This window comes from Bufo bufo, chromosome 2 (assembly GCF_905171765.1).
Source record: "Bufo bufo chromosome 2, aBufBuf1.1, whole genome shotgun sequence".
Lineage (NCBI taxonomy): Eukaryota > Metazoa > Chordata > Amphibia > Anura > Bufonidae > Bufo > Bufo bufo.
In genome coordinates this window covers 54,964,765-54,986,546 of record NC_053390.1, presented here as the reverse complement: position 1 = coordinate 54,986,546, position 21,782 = coordinate 54,964,765, and the positions used below count along the sequence as shown (strand labels likewise).

General features: G+C 45.2%; 1 protein-coding gene across 2 annotated transcripts in view; it reads left to right on the top strand.

The window, feature by feature from the left end:
- The window catches only part of CTIF (cap binding complex dependent translation initiation factor), a 185,130-nt gene that overhangs the window by 62,310 nt on the left and 101,038 nt on the right, over window positions 1–21,782 (top strand). For both annotated transcript variants that reach the window (XM_040421115.1, XM_040421114.1), the window contains exon 8: window positions 8,143–8,219. In XM_040421115.1, the coding sequence (XP_040277049.1) occupies window positions 8,143–8,219 (77 nt within the window). The remainder of the gene's footprint in view (window positions 1–8,142; window positions 8,220–21,782) is intronic.

Below are 21,782 nucleotides of genomic sequence, written 5' to 3'. Positions count from 1 at the left end.
TTTTCTCTCCCCCCGAGCCCGGACTCTTTTCTCTCCCCCCGAGCCCGGACTCTTTTCTCTCCCCCCGAGCCCGGACTCTTTTCTCTCCCCCCGAGCCCGGACTCTTTTCTCTCCCCCCGAGCCCGGACTCTTTTCTCTCCCCCCGAGCCCGGACTCTTTTCTCTCCCCCCGAGCCCGGACTCTTTTCTCTCCCCCCGAGCCCGGACTCTTTTCTCTCCCCCCGAGCCCGGACTCTTTTCTCTCCCCCCGAGCCCGGACTCTTTTCTCTCCCCCCGAGCCCGGACTCTTTATCTTCGCAGGTAGGAACAAATATTTTAATCAAGCTGGGTAGTGTGAAACTGCATAGCAGTGGACTGTGCTCCTCCAGCCTGGACACTTCTCCCCCAGCCCAGACTCTTTACCAAGATTATGCAGCAGAAATTTTTTCTATGAGTTTGTTGCAGATTTTGCTGCAGATTTCACCCTATTTGTAGCATGAATTGAAATGCTGCAGAGTTAATATCCATGCCGCATGTCAGCATTTTTTTATGCAGTGTGTGGATAAGATTTAAGTCTCCTCCATTTTGCTGCTCCTGTAAATCCACCGCGTATACATCCCGCGTGGTCCGTACTCTACAGGAATTTTCTTGTGTTTTAAACTCTGAAGATGATTACTAGGCGGCAGCAGAAGATGAGGGGACGACCGGGATTTCTAGCACAGGGAAGCTTGGCAGCGGCTCCCAGCTGTTGGCCCTAAGAGTTAATGTATATGCAGCTGGAACAAATACAATCGCAGCTCAACTTCCTCAATTACTCAGATCTTTCAGCTTTCTATTGCCAGGTTTCGGAAATGTGACTCATGGTATGTATCTCTCCATGCAGATCCCCTATCTGCCCATAGTGGTTATATTGGTTGCCAACCTGCTTAGCAAGACACAGATATAACCCATTGTGGATTTGTTGCTTGGCTCCATTGAGACTGAAAGTGGAAAATCGATGCATAAAAGTGGTCGCCCACCTTGAACTGGACTGAAGCTCTCCAATTATAAGATGATCACAGGGTGTTCTGGTGTCACAATCGCCAGCGATCGGCTCTGCTCTGCTCAGAAGCCTAGCAACAAGTGTTCAGTTCTCCTACAGCACCACCGCAGGCGAAAAGTGGCATTACAACATGTTCATTGAAATAAATGGGCTGTCCATGTAATTTACATTAACACTGGATCCTCAGAGAGATCCTCTTTGTAGCCAATAATCTGCTGTCTCGAGTAGATGGGGGTTCTAAATGGGGGTACCCCACTCCTATTAAAGGGGGCGTCAGTATTGTACCTTTATCTAATAGAACTATTTTCAGAAAACAGCCAAAAAAACGGGTCCGTAATTTTGAGCATCCGTAATGCTAATTTAGCATCCTCAGCGACGTACCTTTTTTCCGGCGGACCTCAGACTAAAATGGATGCAAAATGTCCAGAGCATGGTTGCCTGGCATACTATACTCCTCATGCATAGTAGGCACTCTCCATAATGAGAGAGAGTACCCCACCAGACCCTGACAAAGGCCTCTCCACTAGCTAAGTCAATTCTGTCTGCTCGGCTCTGATAAAAGGCGATAACCCAAAAAGAGCTATTTACAGATGAGGTGTTGACTTTGCGAGTAGCCAAGTTATGCTTTAAGGCGTGTTTAAAAGGCTAAGCATTGATTTTTGGATAGCTATGTTACATCTGCAGGTGTGCAACACTTCCTTTTGGAAGGACAACTGGTTTGCACTTCTCTTTTCCAGAGGAGTGTTACGTGTTGGTCTCTCTATCCATGTATGTGTATTCAATAGGGCAGTGTTTCCCAACCAGTGTGTGAGTCCAGCTGTTGCAAAACTACAACTCCCAGCATGCCCGCACAGCCAAAGGCTGTCCGGGCATGCTGAGAGTTGTAGTTTTGCAACAGCTGGAGGCACGCTGGTTGGGAAACACTGCAATAGGGAGAGGGGATAAAGACGCTGCCAGATGCTTCTGATGGTGGCTTGTCTCCATGGAGAACAAAAGGATGGGTGAAAATGTTCACTCCACCCAATCCTTCTCTCCCCTCCTCTATTAGGGGAGCTCCCCATACACGTCATACTGTTGGTTGAACCACGTTCTCAGAGGTGTTCATCCGACAATACACTGATGTGTTTGAGAGCCTTCATGCTCCTTGACATAATCCAATCAGTTTTGTTCTGGTCAGAGTGTAGGGTCACACCTAATTGACAGTCGGAATAGTAATGCCCGCTTATCAGTTTATTCAAACATTTACAGGAAGAATAACAAAGGAACGGCACAACAAAGAGTTTTATAGAGAATGGTGTTACCAGCAAATTTCTAAATCACATAATTAAAAAAATCTGCCCCCACCCGCCTGAGAAAAAGCTGTAAAGTCATGACCACTAGGGGTCTCATTTTCACCTAATTTGCAGTCCACTGCCTGGTGTCAGGCATGATCCATCCCTGATAAGAGACTCAGGCGACGGCTGAGAGGAAGTGGGGGCGTGTCAGAGCTAGCCGAGATTGTGAGCCTGATGAAGCAACTGCTTCTACTCTTTCTGAATATCACAGGAGCCTCCTGCCTTTCTGTAAGTGTGATTTATCCCTCCTTATCAGCTTTCTGAGCTCCCTAGAAGAAAAAAAAACATAGCAGGAAGCGAGGTTATTGCATACAGTACTGGCAGAAGGGAGACACCCACTGCTTCTGAGTGAAATGCATCTAGCTATGCAGCTGAAACGGGGAATAATATGGCTGAAAGAGATTTTAGGGAAGCCTGAAAAACAACAGTTCCTTCACAGTTATGATTGTACAAAGAAGCAAAGCCATTATGCAAACTTTTTTTTAAGGTGAGATGTTATTTTGTACGGACTGTAGTTATTCTGTCACATGGTGGGAGTGTAATGTACCTTAAGTGGAGTACACCTTTGACCATTGGCAGTGCTTGGAATGTATAGGAGCTGCGGACACATTTATTATCTGTCGTAGGCTGGGAAGGAAATATTTTACAAGCTCACTTCCTATCATTGTTTGGGCTTCATCTGTAGAGTTTAAGTCAAGGATTTCTGCCCATCACTGAGCACCTTGGGAGTATAAAATGAATGAGATGGGCCCCTTGGCAGTCGTACAGCGCTCCTGCTCCGGGCCGCTGGAAAATTTCGATGATCTCCTCTTCCTAATTAAATTACCTGAAGCCTCCAGAACATTTTTGTATTTTTGTGCAGGATGCTCGCTACCATCTTTAGATTTTCTTCTGTGCTCATTGTCACCCCCTGCTGGATAATAACCTTTATGTAAACTGCTAAGAGAAGTGGAGGAAGGGAAGTGACACATTTCTGGTTTACTACCCTAGTGGTTGTCACTTTAGCTCATTCAGCCATCTCATAATTTACAGGATCTTTATGTAGAAGATAAAAACGGACCAAGCAGAGGGCGAATCTGCAACCAATTAAAGCTTTTATTAATTAGGTTACAATTAAATATTACATTTCTCTGTTAGATCACATAAAACATCATTTAAAAAAAAAATGATCCTGTGGCCGATGCATGGGTGTTCACCTACAAACACATGTTTTCATTTTAGGAGTATTTTTTTTTTTTTAAGAATGTGTCTTCAAAAAATTACTTCTATATTTTTTAAGAATTTGTCAACATTTTTTTTTCTCTGATATTTCCATGTTATGGTTTATATTTTAAGGGCTCTTCCAGAAGTATAATATTAATGATGTATCCTCAGGATAGATCATCAATATCAGATCGGGGGGGGGGGGGGGATCTGACTCCCAGCGCCCCCGACGATCAACTGTTTGAAAGGACCCCAGTGCCCGGATGACTGCCGCGGCCTCTGCGCAGCGCCTTACATTGGATAATGGCTGTGCTTGGTATTGCAGCCCAGGCTCCTTTAGGTGAAGGGGGCTGAGCTGTGCCTGGGCAATGTGACTGATAAATGTGTAATGTCACTGGCCTAGGAAGAGGCCACAGAGCTAAATTGAGGACAAGTAATTGATCAGTAGAGTGCTGGGATTTAAACCCCCACCCATCAGATATTAATGACCTATTCTAAGGATAGGTCATGAATATTTTGCTCCCTTTTAAAAATAAAAATAAAAAATCTTGTAGTTTTTACACTGGATGGTGCACGATGACAGGCAACATCTATATTTTAAAAGCAAAGGATCCACCATTCACAATAGGTGATGTCACAGCTCGCCTCCTCCCCGTCCCTGCACAATAACCGCTGCACAAGTCACAGAGCATGCCCACAACACTCTCCAATAGAAGTCAGTGGGACTACAGGCTCCTATGTCCATGTGGCTGCTATAGAGCTTTTCTCTGAATGCCGCTAACAGCAGCTCAGGCAAGGTGGACACCCCTACAGAGAATAGAATAAAAAAAAATCTAAAATAAAAAATATGTACCAGTATCTGGCTGTAAAAAAAAAAAATGGGCCATGCCTTCTCTTTAAAGGGGTATTCAGGAGGTTAATATTTATGGTCTACCCTCAGGATAGGTCATATATATCTGATCAGTGGGGGTCCAACTCCTGGCACGCCCCCTCTTCCCCCCCCGATCAGCTATATGAAGAGGCCGTGGCGCTACCTAGGCCATTGACATCACGTTTATTGGTCATATGGCCTAGGCGTAGCTCAGTCACATTGACGTGAACGGGCGTAAGCTGCAGTACCAAGCACAGCCGCCATCCAATGGACGGCGCTGTGCTTGCCGAGCTGTAAGGAGGCTGCGGCGTTCACCAGAGCTCCGGTTTCCTCAAACAAGCTGATTGGTGGGGGTGCCGATCTCATATTGACCTATTCCGAGGATAGGCCATCCCCGGAAAATGCCTTTTTAAGGTACCTCATTTACATTTTTAAAGGGACTTTTTTTTATTTTTTTTGCAAGAGCGCTCTCTGTATGTTTGTGGGAAAATGATCGTTGAAGAAATGAGAATATGGGCTGGGGAGGCCGAGTACGCAGCACGCCTGTTTAATGAGCTGTTTCTGTACTCCGTCCAAGGGCCTTTGTTGTAAGTAGAAGCAGACGCTTTCATGTTGTAAGTGTTGCTTTTCTTCATTTGACGGCTCTTTTGTATCACCGGATGATCTGTAAAACATTGAGCTCGGCTAGAAAGTCTTCACCATAATTGCTTTTTCATTAGCTCGGAACATCTCCAGAGGGAGGGGAAGAAGAACCAAATAGGATTTTGCAATTTAGGCCGAGGGTGAAAAGGGCAGGACGCAACGTGCTTGTAACGTTAGAGAGCGAAACGAAAACTCGCCCAGAGACTCATTTCCCCCCTTCTAAAGAAGCCAGTAATGAGGGCTCCATTTCTTTAAGAAGCAAAAAAATATAAAAAATAAACTTTTATTTTCCAGATCCTGATGTTTGTTCTTCCCCATTGAGTCCTCATTACCCTGCTGTCCTAACCTTTTAAATAAAATTATTTATTTCTGCTATATTCAGAAAATCCTCTTCAGAAAAATACATCAGCGATTTTTGAACTTGGCTACATCTGCCCCTTCCGAATGGTGCTTTTTGTAGGACATGGGTTATACTCCATCCACCTCCAAAGCTGCACCAGTTCTGCTGACAGGAAGTTGGCCACTTTGGATGTGACTAGAGTGTGCCAAAGCAGTGGGTTCTTGTATGTTTGGAGTTGTGAGCTTGTGTTCCTCTTAATATCCTGCAGTTTATGCTGCTGTCTTCAGAATTCTGCTGACTTCCAGTTCGCTCTCAGGCTTCACGACTGACGTCTCCTCCGGCTGCTAGATCAGTGTCTCCACTGCTATATGCAGACACTGACCTGACAGATCTCAGCAGAGTCAAGTCGTGAAGCTTCACTGCTTACATGAAGTCAGTAGAATTCTAAATGCAGCTTTGGATGTGACTAGAGTATGCCAATGCAGTGTGTTATAGTAGTATGTTTCGAACAGCGCCCTTTCCTGTTGCCTGACAACTCTTAATATCCTGTAATATGCTGAAAAGCATGCTTCAGTCACATCCAAAGCTGCCTTTAGAATTCTTCTGACTTCCAGATAGCTCTCAGGCTTCATGACTTGACATCTCTGCCTGCTGCTAGTTCAGTGTCCCCACAGTGCAGCACAGCAGAGCATGCATAACAGTTCTCAGGATGAAGTCATGAAGCGTTAGTGCTTAAAGGAAATCAGTACCGTTCTAAATGCAGCTTTGGATGTGACTGGAGTGTGCCAGTGCAGCGCTTTATCATTGTTTTGGAACTGTCTGCACACTTTGTCTTTGCTAACAACTCCTAATATCCTGCGATGTGTTCTTCAAACATATGCAAAGCTGCCTTCAGAATATCACAGACCTCCAGTTAGCTCTCAGGCTTCACGACTTGACCTCAGCCTGCTGCTAGATCAGTGTCTCCACAGTGCAGCACAGCAGAGCATGCTACATGCAGACACTCCGACAGATGTCAGCAGTGTTAAGTCAGAAAGCTTTAGTACTGACAGGAAGTCAGTAGATTTTAAATGCAGCTTTGGATGTGACTGTAGTACAAAACTATGCAAGTATTGATGTGTGTATTGTATTTTGGTCCAAGTACCCTCGTTGAATGTATAACCCTCACGGGGGATAGGGACCCCCCAATCAGTCATATCAGAGAGATGCTGTAAAGAATGATTCTCACACTGGAGGCCTTGAAGCGACCATGTATTACAACAAAATCTGGTGAGGGGCCAACTTCAGTCAGTGCTGGGTATACAGTAACTTGGGCTCCTTTCTCACTTGCGTTGGTAATTCAGGTAGTGAGATCCGGCAGAAAACGGATCCGTTGTGATTTTGCACATCAGGGTGCCTCCGTTCCAATAGGATGCGGTTGTGTGAAATCAAAACGGGGGGGAAAAAACGGATCTGTCACTAAATACATTGGAAGTCAATGAGTGATGAATCCAGTTTTTTAGGCTCTTAAAAAAAGCGCATCCGTTTTTTTTCCATTTTTGTGACTGGTCATAAAACTGAATGCTGCTGGAACAGAAGACAATCCTGATGCATCCTGAACAGATCTCTTTCCATTCAGAAGGAATAGGGACTAAACTGAATCCTCTGCTGGAAAACAATACCAGAAAACCACAACACAAGTGTGAAAGTAGCCAAAGCAGAAAGGTCAAGTGACCCGCGCTTTTATTTGGGTCATAGGGGCCCTCCATGATAATGGCTGAACTGCCATAGCCCCCTGGCATGTCTTGCGGTGCCTGAAATGTTGGTGTTTTTATCTCTTTCTCTGAGTAATATTCATTGGATCACTGCTTATGGGCCCAGGGCCCCTACAAGGTTGGAGCTGTATTTGTGGCGATAGAGCTTCAGTGGATTAATAATCACCTCTACACCAGAGCCCCAGCCAATAGGTATAGGCTAATCCAGCAGCATCTGACATTGTCCCATCGTGAACCCTTTATACTAGGGCACCGGGATGAAAATCTTAAATTTCTCTTTCTTGCCATGTCTAGCCCCGTTATACAGAAGCTCAGATGGTCTAAATCCTGGTGGTGCAGAGGCAAGTATGTAATGGGATGTGAAATTGGCACACGTGTGAAGATGCTGCCAGCTCCTGCATTCTGGCATAGTTGGAGACCCCTTAGCGGTTCCCTAGAAAGCCACATTGTAAAACAACCCCTTTACTAGCAATCTTTGCTTGGTGTCTCTGGACAATTCAGTCATCTCTGCTTTTACTACATTTATCTGAATGTGTAGTAGTATAACCGTATAAGAATACAGCAGCACTGTAATCCCAATGTAACTGCGTATACTGGAGAGACCTTGAGTTGTATAGGGATGTATGGAGTATATGGTGGCTATACAAAGACCTCTACATACATATAGCTATAGACAGCAGTACCTTGCACTCTCTGACCTTGGTGATGCATTCTCCCTGCCTGGAAAGGTTCATTTGTGTCACTCCATTCATTCTCCTCTTGCAGTACTAATTAGGCTTTGTGTGATCCCTCTTTCCTGATCGCTGCATAACCAGCCAGATATGTTGTTCAAGAGTCTGGGAAAGCTGGGTGACAACCTCTGTGACAGCAGGGATATTGGTTGTCTTCCAAAAAGACACGGTGCGATTGCTGTGAGAAGTCCTCTGTGTTTTTTCCTATAGAGACATCACCCCCTCTTCTTTCTTTCTTGTCTCCTAGGGATATCACCCGATGCCCCACGAAGCAGAGATAGCGCACACCAAAAAATTATTCAGACGGAAAAGGAACGATCGAAGGTAAGAGCAACGACACTTGCAGTTCTAGTCCTGAAACATAACCGTGTTCATCTGAGCCTCCTACATACGGGGTCGTTTTGAAGTTCCTAAAACTATGGAGGAAATAGAGAAAGCAAGTGATAATTAGCTGAAAGTGGGTGCACTATATGGCGGCTCTAGAATTGCTTTATAAGGCCTCTCGCACATGACTGTATTTTTCATCCTTGTTCTAGACGCTTTTTTTGCCCCTTTCGTTTCTATGGGGTCAGGCGCACACTCGTATTTTTTTTGCGAATCCGTGTGGCCACCGCGCACTTTATTGAACGTGTCCTCTTTTTGTCCGTATGGCGGTTGAGAGGAGTGAGGAAAAATACAGAATTTAGGCTACTTTCACATCCGTCAGGGGATCAGCAGAAACGCGTCTGGTATATAATACCACGGCCTGCATCCGTTCAACCGGTTGTATTATCTCCCAAATGGAGAAGACGGATCCGGCGCCCATCGACTTGCAATAGATTTAGTGCCGGATCCGTCTTTGTGTCCGAAAAAACGGATCCGGCACCATTGACTTGCATTGTGTTTCATGCCGGATGCGTCTTGCTCAGTTTTGCATGACGCACATAAAAACTCAGCTTGCAGCGCTTTTATGTGCATCATGGGTACGCAACGGAATGGAATACCTTCTGCTGCACTTTGTTCCCTTTAGTTCAGTTTTGTCCCCATTGACAATGAATGGCGACAAAATTGAAGCGTTTTCCCCCAGTTTTGAGATCCTATGCTGGATCTCAATACCAGAAAGGAAAAAGCAGATGTGAAAGTAGTCTTACACGGAAGTTATTCCTGTTTTGTTGTTTGTGGACTGAGATACGAATACCACCGTGTACATGAAGCCTAAAGGGAAGATGTCGTGAGAAAATAACTGTTATGTTAACATTTTTTCAAAGTTTTTGGGTGTTTTTTTTTTTTTATTTCCCATGTCACTGTCTACATAAACAAAATTATGAAATACTGCAGAGTATTCACACTGACCACTTTGCTGGTAATAGGATGATACTTCCTATTCTATAGAGATCAACATCAATAGTCATCTCATTATCATCACGGCTAGGATTCCAATGACAGGTAACTCGCATATATTTATGGTCCATGTGGCTGCTCTAAAGCATGTTTCTGAATCCTGTTAACAGAAGCTCAGGCAAAAAGACTGTCCCGATAATTATCAGTAAATAGAATTTTAAAAAAAATCTCTAATCAGAAAAAAAAAAAAAGGAATATTTATCAGTAATTAGCAAAAACTATAGGCGATACTTTCCTTAAAGAGTCTTTTATGACGGTCTGGAACTGTCAGTGACACCTGGCAGTAAGTGATCAATTTCCCTGCAGCGCCACCACAGTATAAAAGAGGCATTACATAGTGCTCATTTACATCAATGGGTCATCTGTGTAATGCAGGACAGGACATGTCCTCCACAGTGACAGACACTCTTTGTATCTGCTCTTCACTGTGGTCAAGTCATGACGATCCTGCATGGAAGACCCCCTCCCCATTAACTCAGACATCCCTAATTGGGTGTATGAATTTGGGTTTTCTAAACTGGACAACCCCTTTAATTAATTGCCTATGATTATGGTTGCATCAGAATAGCTCCTGTGGAGGAGACTGAAGACTTCTCCAGGGCTGTAAAATTTCCCTCAATAAAGTTTAAATAAATTTCTAGGAATTGCTCTAAGGGTGGAGAATATGCGGCAATAACATTGCATTTAGATTTGTTACTTAAGTGGTTTTCTGATCTATTCTACCAAGCAGTTTCAAGCAGGAACTCCTCAAGTTCAACACAATGGAGAAAACCAACATATAACGCAGAGATGACCTGCGACCATAATCTAGGGCAAACGTAGACCTCGTGCACATAGGACTGGCTGACATTGCATCAGGAGCATAACTTTCTCAATGATATCTGTTTCAATGAAAAGCTGGGTGACAACTCGTATCGCAGAGGGGTTGTCACCCCGCGTCCTGCATGACAAATTTGAGTCGTTGGGTAGCAATGCATAACTAAGAAGTTTTGCAATTCAGGGATATGGGAAAGCTGGGTGACCTTTCTTGTGGGACTGGTGTCAGTGGTTACAGTCTGCCATGAGAGGAGCACACGTGGTGGCAGGATGTCCTGCTCGTATCGCTGAGCTGTTAGTGTCCCTCCTATCACTACTACAGGTGACGACTGTCCTATGTGATGGCTCCACAGATCATCACACCAGAGTTTGGGGCAGTGCGTCGCTCCACAGCAAAGGCAGGACTAAAGCAATCACCCCGAGGCCTGACCATCGTCTCATTCCAAACCGAACCTGGATCCATCATAAAGACGATACGGTTTCCATCAGTCCAGGTTTCTCAATCATGACAACACTGCAAACAATGACGATGATGGCTTGTCGATGGCAGGACATGGAATGGGCGCTGTGAAAGCTGAGCGCCTGGAAATGGTCCGGGCAGAGACAGGGGTGTGTATTAAATGGACCACCTGTGTCTGGATGGTTGACAGGGAAACTATGGGAGCTGCTCATCCTTGTCAGTGGATCAAATAATCCTCTCTACTGGTGTCTGTCTGGGCCATCCAGAGCCTGATCACCATGTGTGTGACCTCACCTAACCGCTTCTCCCTTCAACGAGGTGAGATCAGCGTAATGGCGGGCATTTCAATCGAAACAACCATCCTGCTTCTCTCAGTCCAAAGATGAATGCCCTCTCAAAGTCTGTTAACTGGGCAAAATGTCTTCTAGTGCGTTGTAGAGGTCTAGTAGTCATCGATTTCTCATCTAAGAGGTACACTGCCCAAAAGTAGCCACTGAGAGCCTTTTTATAGAGCACTTTTACGCCCTCTTGTGGCCAGACCCAGCGTCTAATCAGACCACTCCTGTAATCCTTTACATATCTGCCTGAGACATAACTGCATGGAGAGTTTTGCAGAAATCCGACATTTAAATTTTTTTTTTGGTCAATGATTGCAATAGACATTTTTCTCTTCAAGCCTTCTCTACATGAGAAAATTCCAGTTTTCCATGGTCTGATTTTGGGCTAAATGTACATGAAATAAACCATAATTTAATCTGCACAGTATGCTTCGAATTTTTTTTTCCTTTTTTTTTTTTAATTCTGAAACAAATTAATGTATTATGCTTTGGATTCGAGCGGATCTGCATGAAGTTCATCGTGACCTTGTAGTGGCAGCGCAGTGCGGGGATGGCCGCGCAGCAGCGCTCTGGACATCCTTTATGTCCGCACACATGCTGTCAATTAACCCAGATCTGTCTCCTTCCCATAAAGAGAAACTTTTTTTCTTCTTTATATGTCAAATTTGTGCTCGTAACTCGTTTTATTTCCTCTCGTGATTAAAGGCCGCTCATTTAAAGCCAGTCTTCTCCGCACATGATTTGGACAGGCGCCAAAAATTTTCCGAGCAGATGCGTCGGGCCTGACACAAAGCAGGTCTGTTGTGTGCACGCGCTCAGTAATGCGCTTTGCTGCAAGTCCTGGGGTTAAGATGCTTAATTTGTATTCAGTAGATTTCTCCTTCGTTGGTGAATTGGGGGGTGGGGGGTAGATTTCCGGCTCATTTTAAGCATTGCACTAACTGCGCAGGCGCAGACTGACAACTACGCTCCCGCATTCGCAGTCAAGATGATTCACACCTTGGATGTATGTATCTCAGCATCTTGTACTCGCACTTATGGCATGACCTATGATAATGAACTGCATGAGCGATACGGAAATGGACAAGCATGCTGACTGTTTCCAGCTCTCGGAGAGGGACTTTGACCGCTCTTCAGCGGGAGCACAGTCGGGGACAAAACCTCGGTGATGAGATATTTCATGTGAAATTTCTAGTATACAAAGCCAATTTTCAAATCTATTGGAGGGATACTGAGTTAGGGTGCATTCACACGACCATATGTATTTTGCAGTCCGTCATCCATGTGAGGTCCATGTTGCATCCGTTTTTTTTTTGCGGACTCATTGTAACAATGCCTATTCTTGCAAAACGGACATAGCTAACACCTATTGAATGTGAATGGCCACCTATAGAGAGTTTTGTTGTGGAAGACCCAGCCTGTCCATGTATTGCACATTGAGTTCAGTAGTCACTGTGTGGTGCTTCATTTCTGTGAACCGGAGATTTGGCCACGCGTGACCGGCGGTCTGGTCCTCTTCTCCCCTGTTGTCTCCAATGTAAGGCCTTATTCACACGACCGTTTTTTTTCTCGTTTACGGGCTGTTTTTTGCATACCGTATACGGAACCATTGAAATGGTTTCAATGGTTCCGCAAAAAAAATGGAATGTACTCCATATGCATTCCATTTCCATATTTCCGTTTTTTCGTTCCGTTGAAAGATGGAACATGTCCTATTATTGCCCGCAAATCGCGTTCTGTAGCTCCATTCAAGTCAATGGGTCCGCAAAAAAAAAAAACTAACACATACGTAAATGCATCTGCATGTCTTCCATTTCCGTTCCGTTTTTGCAGAACCATCTATTGAAAATTTTATGTCCAGCCCAAATCTTTCTATCTAATTACTGTATATGCCATACAGAAAAACGGAACAGAAACACAACTGAAACAAAAAATGGCACAACGGATCCATGAAAAACGGACCGCAAAACGGGGGCCCCAGTAACAGAACCTGACCCCCACCCCCCCCCCCCCCCCACCCCCGACTCCTCACTCATCCTTATCTTTTTGGCTTGAATATCCCTTTAAGATAATAATTCAGTAGACCGGGGTCACACAAAGGACTCCGGTGCCCACACATTGTACCTGATGTTCTTCTGATATTTCATTCCTATCAGACTACGCTGGATGTTTGTAGGAGGGGGTCCGCCTCTGCAGCCGGGATCCACGTACTGCCAGAGAAATACAAAAAAATAATGGTGAAAAATTACAAGGACAAATACCTTCCAAATACTACAAGGTCAGAAAACAAAGTGATGGATAAACCAAGGCCATGCGCCTCCCGGTTCTTGTATTTTGGCTATTTGTATCTTTCGTGGAATGAAGACGGGAGGTTGCGGATGCTCCCGATACCCCTCCTCCTATAAAAAAAATAAAAACTCCTTGTGTCCCTTCCCTGCCTGTCTTAGAGCTGTTGCGCTCCTTGTATCTCTAAATACAGTATTACATATCCCAAGGATTACTCCAGTTGCTAGATTTATTTCAAGCTAGTCGTTCTGGGGGCATGACCTTTTTGCTGCAGCTCTCCCCCTTTCACAGCTCAGGGGGGGGGTGTCCTTTCTGCAGCAGCTCTTCCTATTACAGCTCAGGGCAAGTGCCCTTTCTGTGGCAGCTCTCTCCCTATCGCAGCCTAGGGTGTGTGTGTGTGTTCTTTCTGTGTTGGCGCTCTTCTATCACAGCTCAGGGGGCATGCCCTTTCTACTGCAGCCCTATCAAAGCTCAAGGGGGAGGGGTGTACTTTGTACTGCAGCTCTCTCCCTGTAACTGCCTCAGTAGATATGTCTGTTGGCAGTTGAAGGATAGAACTGAGCATGTGCGACCACTTCAGTGAGGTGGACAGAGAAATAAAGAAGAGAACAAACAGCAGGTGGCGCTATGCAGATTTCAGTGAATAACTCAGTGGCTATACAAAATTTTTGATTATATCCAAAAGCGTTCAGATCCCGGTGCTGGTTTGAAAAATGTAGATTATTATTTTATTTTTATTTTTTCCCATGAAACAACCCCTTTAAGCACTTCATGGCTGCAATACAACAGGCACCAGGAGGAAAAGGCATCGGGTCCAGTAGAAGGCGGCAGATGCCAGTAAAGATTGCGTGATCCCCCTCACCACAGTGTGCAAAAACTGTCTAAAAAACCAAAAAGAATAAATGTGGTCCGCTGCATGAGTGCAGAAATATGCCTCCATGTTTGGTTAGTAAGTCTCCACCATTGTGTCCCTGGTGCAGGACATGCTCCCAGTCCTGTGTCCCTCCTCCCGGGCTGTGAAGCTCCATGGAAAGCTTGTTAGAAACTATATACTTAAAACCGCGGAAAATGGTCTGTTTTTCATTTCCTTCCCCAAAATTATACAGGACGCAGTGGAACATGTAAGGATGGACGTCTTTATGGAGCCGCGTGTACACAGGCCGTTGGCTTTCTTTTTTACAGACAGTAACTTTTAGCATCTCTGTCCTATGGCAACCTTAGAGGAATCCATTATGCTCTAACATGATGGGACTCCTCGTACGGTGAGACCCAGTTAGTCTGACAGCGGAGCCGGACTCAAACCATAGGCCAGTAGACATGTGCACGGTTTCGGTAGGACCCGGGTTTGCTGTACGGGTTGCGACATGTGACGAAGAGGCAGATATTAAGTTGTCACCCCATTAGGCTACATTCACACGACAGTGTCATCCATTAAATCAGTGAAAATGATCATTCTGCATCCATTTTTTGCCTGTTTGTCCATTTTTAATGGACTTTTTGCAGCTACTTGGCATCTGTCTTTCATGGCTGTTGAAAATGGGGATGAAAAACGGAAGGGAACTTGAAGGACCTGATGTCACACGATCATGGTGTCACATGTGGGAGCGTCCTTCCAGTTGTCTCCAGTGCAGAGCGAGTTTCACGTTCAATAGCCCCATAGACACTCGGCCGTTTTTTCACAGTCCTGAGTGTTTCGTGCTGTGTTAATTGGAGATGTAGCAGGGTTGAAAGTTCTAAGCAAGGTTTACCTGCAGTCCTATGGAAAAACTACAGGTGCCACCAGTTAAGGTTCCTCCCGGTCCTATACACAAGGTTATGTCTGTAGGACCTGCCGGACCTTTAGCTGTCTGGGAAACCATGGATGTGACCTGGAAATGGAAGTCCTTAAAGTGACTGTCTCAACTGGACAACTCCCGCAATGCAGCTCGTCCAAATGATTAATGGTTGACTATATAATAGGTGGCTGCATTAAGTCCTCCAGAGCGGGAACCACTCTTTTTATAGCGTTTCCTCACCCTGGCTGATACAGCAGAAGTCCCAAAACGGTGGCATACCTTTTAGAACATGTAGGCAGTGTAATTGCAGCTCCCCAGCTGTCCACATACCTGGCACATACCACTCTCCCACTGCTCTTCCTGTATACAGTAGTTCTGACTTCATATTCCTGAACCAGAAAGCCAAGGATGAACAAGAGATTGTGGAAGGACACAAAGAGTGTATTATAAAGTGATATCGCTAGCATACACAATCACTTTATGATCAGTGGGGGTCTGACTTCTAGGACCTCTGGCAATCCTGAAAAAGTAAGGATCTAGCGCTGTGCACCCTTCACTGTTTCCCCCCTGCAAAGTGACGCCACAATCACCGACCACACAGGGAGCTGGCGCACGGCCCCGTCCAAGAGAATGGGGCCGACTGTAATTCCCAGCGCAGTCAGGAACACCGCTGTGCATGCAAAAGTAAGGGGACATCATGCTAATTCAGGACTGCGGGCCCTTCATTCTCAGGATCCCTAAGGTCGGGCCCCCACTGATCATAAGTGTGATCTCTTCATAAGGTAGGAATACCCATTTAAATGTTAAAACAAGCTCACCCCTAATGGCGCGTCTTTAACCCATGGACGTTCCAGGAAAAGCTCCTTAAAGGTGTAGCAGGAGTGTGAGGAGCGGCGCACGTGCTCATTTAGAAACTGCCCTTCTTGAAGGAAATGATCTACAAATGGCCATTCACTAATACGTGCTGCAGTCTATAGACAGAGCCGGGCGTGTTCTCTTATGATTACCCCAAATGTTGGAAGGAAATGGGATCTATAGAAGGTCAGACACATCCGAGAAAGAGGAGTCGTGGGAAAGTCTGTCCACAACCACCCAGTCTCCCTGTAGCACACCATTGTCTGATTGTAAATCTCTGCCTGATATAACACTATTTAGACAAGCCTGTGATCAATCGTCAGTGATCAATCCAATTGTAAATCCAGGGATCACAGCCAATCAGGAGGCTTCACTGCAATCTTTAAAGTTATTTGGTATAATTCTGTATAGGGAAAGCTTAAAGGGGTTGTCTCATCACAGACGATGGGGCCATATCGCTAGTATATGCCCCCATTGTCTTATAGGTGTAGGTCCCACATCTATATCGAGAATGGAGACCCGAAAGTGGTGGAGAGCGTACTGTGCATGCGCAGCCGCCCTCCATTCATTTTCTAAGGGACTGCCGAAAATAGCCGAGCCCATAAAAGTGAATGGGAGCGGTAGTTGGTCATGCGCGGTGTGCTCCCATTCACTTCTGTGGGAGCGTGATTGGTGGTGGCCGGATCTGAGTCCTCCAGCCACCACCTTGCGGGGCTTTGTTCTCGATATGCCCCCATTGTCTGAGATAAGGGGTTGTCCACTTTTAATATAGGTTTTGAAATAATCCTCCCCCACCTCCATTCAGTGGAGCCTGTTGAGGGAAACATCCTTACCTGCTTCATGGTGCTTTGGTCCCTGCATGCAAACTCTTGGCATGGATGGGGTCCCATGAACCGTGGCAGCCACCGACTAGCCGCAGCGCAAGTGGCACATGATCAAACTGTGCTTTAGCGCTTGGGGACGCGACACCGCTGCGGACAGTCATTGGCTGCAGCGGCACACATGACCCCATCCATGCGGAAGATTACAAGCTAGGGTGGAAGTGCAGTGAAGATATCCGTGAACCCACAGAGCCGAAACCAAGCACCAGAGTTGTGGGTTTAAAAACCTATATGAAGTTAGACGACCCCTCTAAAGTCATGTTCACATAGACTTTTGGTTATGCCATAAATGTCTGATAGATCCCGGTCCCATTTGTGGCACCCACACCTCTCCATAATTGGGTCCAGCTTTCCAGACTAGGAATACGTTAGCTCTGCTATATTTGGAACTCCCATTGAAGTGAATGTAGAGAGCCGTGCATGCACCTCCGCTGCACCACCAGAAAGGATGGAGGGCCGGGGGACCCACATCTATCAGACATTTATGCCATACCCTGTAGAAATGTTTTAAAGTACTTTTAGTCCAGCTGCCTCTCGCCGTGCGCTGCCGGAACTCCGCCCTCATTATAGTCAATGGGGTCGGAGCAGCAGTCCGGGGGCACACGTGAACTAGTGGCAGGACGGTTCCGACAGGCTGTTCACCCGCCGGACAGCCTGCTGGAGTCCCCTGCCGCTAATGTGAAAGTAGCCTAAGAATGTGGCTTAAATTAGTGTTTATGACCTCTCAGTAGTTTTAGACATAAGGTTTATTAGATGATTGACACAAAGTGAAAGTACCAGTCACACAGCTAGAAAAACGGTTAACTCTTTGTGACAGAACGGCTCAATATTTTTAATAAAGGCCAATTGAAAATATGATTTTTAACCAAATAATAGTGAAATGCAATCATTAACAAATATTTGCCTCTGAAGGTGTACATGACTTTTAATTAAATTTGGACCCCCAGATCAGACCCCCTAAGAGAGACCCTATTCCAGTCTGCTAAATCAGAGTTGGTTTGGAAACACTGCTTTAGGGGATGCCAAGTCATGCACACAGGTTGTGTCTCTCAGTACCGTGTTGGCGTGTTGCAATGTGCGCGCCTTATAAGATTCTAGGCATCAGACCTGTGGCAGTAAATTATTTGTAGAATCTCACATTTGTGGAACATAAACTCCTAAGTGATTGAAATTTATAGAAGATCACGTCATTGAAGAGTTCAATGAATTGCTACACTCATTGACAATAAAATCCCACACCAAGAAGGAGGTGTTGGATTGAAACTTTCTCTGTGTGAATATAATGATGATAGATGTAAGTGATTGCAATATTAGAGGGAAAAGTTTATTGGGAAAAATTGTACAATAGAAAGGAGGCTCTAGGACCCTGTTGGGTGCATCTAGCCTAGATACAAGAAGAGATAAGGCCTCTAGCCTGGATACAAGAAGAGATAAGGCCTCTAGCCTGGATACAAGATGAGCTACGGCCTCTAGCCTGGATACAAGATGAGCTACGGCCTCTAGCCTGGATACAAGATGAGCTACGGCCTCTAGCCTGGATACAAGATGAGCTACGGCCTCTAGCCTGGATACAAGATGAGCTACGGCCTCTAGCCTGGATACAAGATGAGCTACGGCCTCTAGCCTGGATACAAGATGAGCTACGGCCTCTACCCTGGATACAAGATGAGCTACGGCCTCTAGCCTGGATACAAGATGAGCTACGGCCTCTAGCCTGGATACAAGATGAGCTACGGCCTCTAGCCTGGATACAAGATGAGCTACGGCCTCTAGCCTGGATACAAGATGAGAAACGGCCTCTTTTCTGGATACAAGATGAGATACGGTTGGTCATGGACACATACAGGTTCCTGGTATACTGCGGCACATTTGCTCACAGATGTTACAGCTGGACCTGTAGATCCTGCACACTGGTAGGTTGCTGTCGCTGACGTCCCAGCTGGTCCCATAATTGCTGGATTGGTGATAAATCTGGTGACCGGGCAGCCAAGGAAGTGCTGTAGTCTGGAGGAGACGTTCCTGGGAAACCCTCGCTGTGTGCGGGCGAGCATTATCCTGCTGATAAATCCAGTCTGAAGCCCTGCCGTGAGAGGAATACATGTGGTAGCAGGATGTCCTGCACAGTAGGGTTGCATCGGGTGTCGAACTTTCGATACCCAATCAATAACTTTCCACAAGGATCGATGCAATACCGGGATTTGCTGTTTTCCGATACTAGCTGCACTACTGCACAGCCAGCACCCGGCCTCAATGCCGCGCCTAAGGGGTTAATTGACGTGGTTCAGCGGGATTGCCGTTCCCTGTCATTGGTGCCGGCTGCGTGATACAGCCAGCACCTGCAGTATACATTTGTATTTGGGGGTTAATTATATTTATTGGTGCACAGTGGCCACAGGCCTCCCCACCCTCCCTATGGTATTCAAAATCGAATCAAAATTTTGCTATCGTGACAACCCTAGTGCACATACTGACTGTCATATGTGATGGCTCCCCAGATCATCCCACCAGCAGCTGTGGCCGTGTGTCGCTCCATTGCAAAGGCCGCACCTCCGTACTCCAACCCGACCATTGTCTGATCCCAAACAGAACAGGGACTTGTCGCTAAAGACAGTGTAGTTCCAGTCTGTAGCTGTCCAGGTTTCTCGTTCATGACACCATTGCAAACTCAGAAGACAGTGGCTGGTTGTCAATCGCAGGACTCATAATGGGTGCTGTGGCAGCAAATTTCCTTCTGTTAAGCACCTGGAAATGGTCCTGGCAGAGACAAGAGTGCGTAATGAAGGTGCCACCTGTGTCTGGATGGTGGATAACAAAACCCTGGAAGCTGCTCGTGGTTATTATATGATGCTCTATACTGCTGTCTGTCTGGCCATCCGGAGCTTGTTCGCCATGTGTGCATGCCTTCACGTAATCGCTGCTCCCAACACCTCTTAACACTTAGGCCCAAAGGACCCAGATGGCGGGCAATTTTGTCAAAACTACCATCCTGCTTCTCTCAGTTCAATTATGTGTCCCCTCTCAAAGTCTGCCAACTGGGCAAAATGTCTTTAAGTGCGTCGTAGGGGCTTGTATAGTGGTCATCGATCTCTCACAAGAGGTACACTACCCAAAAGTAGCCTCTAAGAGCCTTTAATTCTGCAGCAATCCGACATTTCTATCTGGGCGCAGTATTTTTTATATTTTTTTTTGTTAATGAGTGTAGATGGAAATCTGTGTTGGTGTGCAGGGGTGGAGTTGTTTCCATCTGGACTTTGTTATAATGTGAATGACCAAACGACAACGAAATTGCTATTTTTATCCTTTTGCCCCAATGTTGGGCTGTGACTGGATTTCCCTCCTACAATATTAACAGCTGCACTTGACACGAGTGAGCCCGCCTTGTGGAAGCATGAACCGCTATGGTTCTATTAAGAGCAGATTGAGAATTGTTTAAAAAAAAAAAAAAAAAGTTCCTACATGTATATAAAAAAAAAAAAAATAACAAAAAAGATATACAAATTCTTCAGAAATCGTCCAGCGGCTCGCCGGAGCTCACATGTGTTCCTGATTTACTATGAGATCATCAAAGAGGACGTTTTGATTTACACACAAATCTGTTCCTCTCAGCAAGAAAACAGGAAGTCATGGTCCTTTTTGTGTTTTTTAACTTTTTTTTTGTCCTCCCTCCTTTCAAGAAAATGTGATGGTTTGAGTAACGTCCGAGCAATTATTCCTTATGACTTAAAAGTAAAACACATAAAATGTTTCCCTGGTTTTATTAATTCATTTGAAGGGCAGACGGAAGATGGCGTAATTAGGGGCAGGTTTACGCCGGCCCATGTTGAAAAAAGATGTTGTGAGGCTACCTCTCCGCACATAACGGGTTCTTGGAGACAACACAAGTACAAGTGCTGCTTTTCCTGGAAATTTCACATTTCAGAAACCATTGGCAGCTCTTTGGAAACAAGAAAGGGAGCGCAAGTTTCTTCTTTTTAGTGTTGAATTTTTATTTTTTTATTTTTTTTTAATTATTTTAGGTTTGGATTTACATATGATCTATGTATAACGCTGAGTCACTTTGCAAGTACAAATTACATTTCGTGCTATGGTCTTTTGAGATCCAGAGCTAAAATCAAAATTCTGCTGGTTGCCACATGGAATCAATCAGCACTGCCGTGACGCACGCGCTCACTAACATCTTCGGCGATAGAGTCCAATTATTGTACCCAAAGTTGAGGTCAACATAAACCAAACATCACCCACGAGGGACCATTGAAGAACATGTTCTGCACACACTCTGAACAAGTAAGGGGAAATAGGGAGATGCGAGTTCAGAACTATAAATGAAGTAGCTGAATTCTGAATACAGCTCTGAATGTGAGTCCGTATTTTCGCTCCGCATCCAATCCGCACACACTGTGTGTTGTCTGCATCCGTATGTCCATTCTGCAGCCCCACAAAAAAGATAGAACGTGTCATAGTCTTGACAGTCTTGCCGACAAGAATAGGCATGGTTACAATGGTTCCACAAAAAAAAGGATGCGACATGGACGTCATCCATATTGTTTGCAGATCCGCTTTTGTGGTCCACAAAATACATATGGTCATATGAATGTCCCCTCAAAATAAGGCATATACATTGCAACTATCAGAACAGTTTAGAAAGTTTTGTCTCATGCACACGACCCTATCGTTGGTCATTTTTTGTGGATCGCTTATGGACTTATCTGTTTTGCTGGATCAAAAGAAATGAATGTCATCAGTGTGCCGTCCACATCCGTGCGGCTGGGACACCACATTATAGCACCTGTCTTATTTTTGTCCTTATTACAGCCAAGACTAAGCTTTTTTACAGTGGGTCATGCAAAAATTTTAGGATGCACAGAGAATGCATACGTATTTTGCAGATCCACGATTTGCAGACCGCAAAACAGATTTGGTTGTGTGCGGGAGGTCGTACTTGTATTGATGTCAAGTTGTGTTCTGGCTAAGGATATATCTCTATGGCGACTTCTATTATTTCCTAATTATTACGTTTAGTGCCATTAAAAAGTTTAAAATTCTGGCGTATATACCATAATTGTGCTAAAATTTGTTTTTTTTTCCTGCCGCTCATC